Source organism: Myotis yumanensis, unplaced genomic scaffold (genome assembly GCF_028538775.1).
Source record: "Myotis yumanensis isolate MYYU_CA2020_CCGP unplaced genomic scaffold, mMyoYum1.0.hap1 SCAF_23, whole genome shotgun sequence".
NCBI lineage: Eukaryota > Metazoa > Chordata > Mammalia > Chiroptera > Vespertilionidae > Myotis > Myotis yumanensis.
Genome location: NW_027223774.1, coordinates 7,479,408 through 7,482,834, shown reverse-complemented (window position 1 = coordinate 7,482,834; position 3,427 = coordinate 7,479,408). Strand labels below are relative to the sequence as shown.

At 41.6% G+C, this 3,427-nt stretch overlaps 1 protein-coding gene across 1 annotated transcript; it reads left to right on the top strand.

The window, feature by feature from the left end:
* The first annotated feature begins 346 nt into the window (after nucleotides 1-346).
* Nucleotides 347-1,351, top strand: LOC138999744 (N-formyl peptide receptor 2-like). Its single transcript, XM_070401962.1, has one exon. It carries the CDS (start codon nucleotides 347-349, stop codon nucleotides 1,349-1,351), a length of 1,005 nt encoding a protein of 334 aa, XP_070258063.1.
* Nucleotides 1,352-3,427: the final 2,076 nt, after the last annotated feature.

Below are 3,427 nucleotides of genomic sequence, written 5' to 3'. Positions count from 1 at the left end.
CTGAGTCTAGTGCTCCCTCACTGTGCCCAAGATGCCTCCCATCAATTTTCTGTTGTTTATACACCCTCCGCTCAGAATTCTGCTGATGGACAGGAGCCTTGTGACACTCTTAGTTAAGTAATCAGCCTAATAGGTGGAATGTATGTTAATTATGAGAATATGGAGAAGTGTCCTTTCCCAAAGGAACAGCCAAGAGTCTGTCCAATTTTAGTGACTAGACACAAGGTTCAGGAGAGAAGGTTTGGAGAGGAAGCTCTAATGGAAGTTGTTGGCCTGAACAGAAATGCTGTAAGATGGTGCACAGCTGACAAATTCTCATTTTTGAAATGTTTCAGGTGTGGGCAGGATGGAAACTGGCTACATTGCTCTGCAGATCTTCTTATTGGTGACGTATGGGATCATCAGTGTCCTCGGCATCGTGGGAAATGGGCTTGTGATCTGGGTGGCTGGATTCCGGATGGCACGCACAGTCACCACCTTGTGCTACCTGAACCTGGCCTTAGCCGACTTCTTCTTCAGCGCCATTCTGCCATTCTTCATGGTTGTAAATACCATGAGAGGAAAATGGCCTTATGGCTGGTTCCTATGCAAGTTATTTAACATTACGATAGATACAAACCTGTATGGAAGTGTTTTCCTCATTGCTTTCATTGCTCTGGACCGCTGTATTTGTGTCCTGCATCCAGTCTGGGCCCAGAACCACCGCACTCTAAGTCTGGCTAAAAAAGTGATCACTGTACCCTGGATTCTTGCTCTACTCCTTAACTTGCCAGTTCTCATCTTCTTTACTACAGTAGAGAATGAGAACGGGGACACACACTGTGGTTTCAACACTAACTTCTGGGGTAACATCAGTGAAGAAGAGAAGTTGCAGAAGCTGTTTATGTCATTAGAAATCATAGGGATCAACCGGTTTGTCATTGGCTTCACTCTACCGATGTCCATCATCGCCATCTGCTATATGCTCATTGCAGCCAAAATCCGAAACAAGAGCATGATTAAGTCCCGCCATCCCTTACGGGTCCTCACTGCTGTCGCAGCTTCCTTTTTCATTTGCTGGTTCCCCTTGCAACTGTGTCTTCTTCTGGCCACAGTCTGTGTCAGAGCAGTATCTGAAGAAAAGTACAACATCATTCTTCTCCTGGTATCTCTAACAGGCATCCTGGCCTTTTGCAACAGCTGCCTCAACCCAGTGCTTTACGTCTTCCTGGGGAGAGACTTCCGAAAGAAACTGATCCACTCCCTGCCTGCCATTCTGGAGAGGGCCCTGACTGAGGACTCAGCCCCAGCCACTGACACAACCACCAAATCGGCTTCCCCTCCTACAGAGGCCGAATTACAGGAGATGTGAGGTGCCTGGGATCATTTATGAGCTTTGCCTGCTCCTGTCCTGCTCCCTCTTCCAGCTTCACCTTACCTTAGGTCAGTGATGGTGAACCTTTTGAGCTCAGTGTGTCAACATTTTGAAAAACCGTAACTTAACTCTGGTGCCGTGTCACATATAGAATTTTTTTGATATTTGCAACCATAGTAAAACAAAGACTTATATTTTTGATATTTATTTTATATATTTAAATGCCATTTAACACAGAAAAATCAACCAAAAAAATGAGTTCGCGGTCACCTCTGACACGCGTGTCATAGGTTTGCCATCACTGCCTTAGGTCATACTGAGCGTTAGGGAAAATTTCCCTGGCCAGGAGACTGTAGAAAGAGACTGAGGGCCCCATTATTACGCTCAGTTTATTAAGGGAACATACATACAAGGCTCAGCTTGGGAGGCAGCAAGATGACACGGATGTCCTCCCTGCCACAGGGCAGGTGATAAGGAGTTTATAGGACAGGGAAGATGGATGGAGGTACTGGAGAATGACCCACCTCAGATAAGAAGAAAATGCCTATATACTTGCACAAAACACAGTGAGGGGTCGGCCGAGGAACCAGCATGCCAGGGGCTTTGGGAGGGGGTGGACTGTCTTTGAGGAACTTTCTGGAAAGCGATCTCTGCTCTGGCCTGAATCTAGTGGATCTAGCCAGACAGTCTGGCAGCGATCACATCAGTGAATAGCCTCTTCTCCACAATGGACCAGTCATCATGAAAAATACTTTGGTGACCCCCTGATTTGGGGGGAAAATATGGACATCAGGGTATATTGCTTTTATTTTTGGTTATACCCTGGGGGTAGGTGGTCATGGGAAAGAATACAGGAATAGGAAGAGGAAGATGGATGGGGAATCTGTAAAGTTTAGATGAGAGAGTATATTAAGGGAAAAACTTTAGCATTTCATCATGAAGTAAGATGTTTCCTGTAGATTTGTTTTTACCTGTTTTTTAATCTGAAAACAAGTTTCTTAATCCTGCTTTATTAATGGTTTGCTTCTTTTTTAAATCATGAATAAGTGCTGGACTATATCAAATGCATATTCAGCAGTTATTAAGATGATCATATTATTTTTATCATTTTACTTACAACATCATAAAGTATATTTCTTTTTGAATGTTAAACTACCTTTATATTCATAGAATAACCACAGTAGGTCATGATACATTTTGTATATTTCTAATTAATCTCACTAGATGGGTTTGGAATTTCTGCATTTATGATTATGTAAAGATGGGTCTGGTCTTTTACTTTCCTCTTATATCCATATCATGTTTTACATCAAAAGAAAAAGAGCTGGGAAGTGATTCCTCCAATACTATTCTCTGGTGTTATATTTTTTATTAACGTTTAGAGGAATTCACCAGTGAAGCAAGTTGAGTCTTGGGCTTTCTTTCTGAGAAGACTTCTTAACAGACTCAATTCCTTTAATAACTATCAGATATTCAGACCATCTATTTCCTCTTCTGTCTGGTTTGGTAATCTGTGATGTTCAAGGAATTTAGCCATATTTTCCAAATGGTCAAATTTATTGGTATGAAACAGTATGAAAACTGTGTTACAGTACTTGGTAGGGGTATCTTTTCATAATTAGAATGTAATTTATCTGGGGGCAGGGTTTGGCCTTTATTGTTCATGAATGAACCCCAAAACCATATGTGTAAAATAGCGCCTGACATGTGATAGACACCCAAGAAGGAGTTGTATAAAATAACAGCATTGTCCAGGTATCAACTGAGGACCTTTAACGTCTAATTAAATGAACTCTGAATTCATCATGAATGGGGGCCTGTTTACTGAACTCTTGCTGCCATTCCCAAAATTTTTACAAATCCTCAAGTTGTTTATCTTTTTAAGAACACTTCAGATTTTGATTTTCTGTTTCAAATAAAGTACTCTGGCTAACTGTTGACTGATGGCTTTGAAATAAATCAATCTACAGTAGTTCTCAGCCTTTTTTCTTGGTTTCCGCAAATAATCACTCACACGTTGTCATCTAATGTGTAACATAACATCCTTATGCATTGGCAAAGGCGAACTCAAAA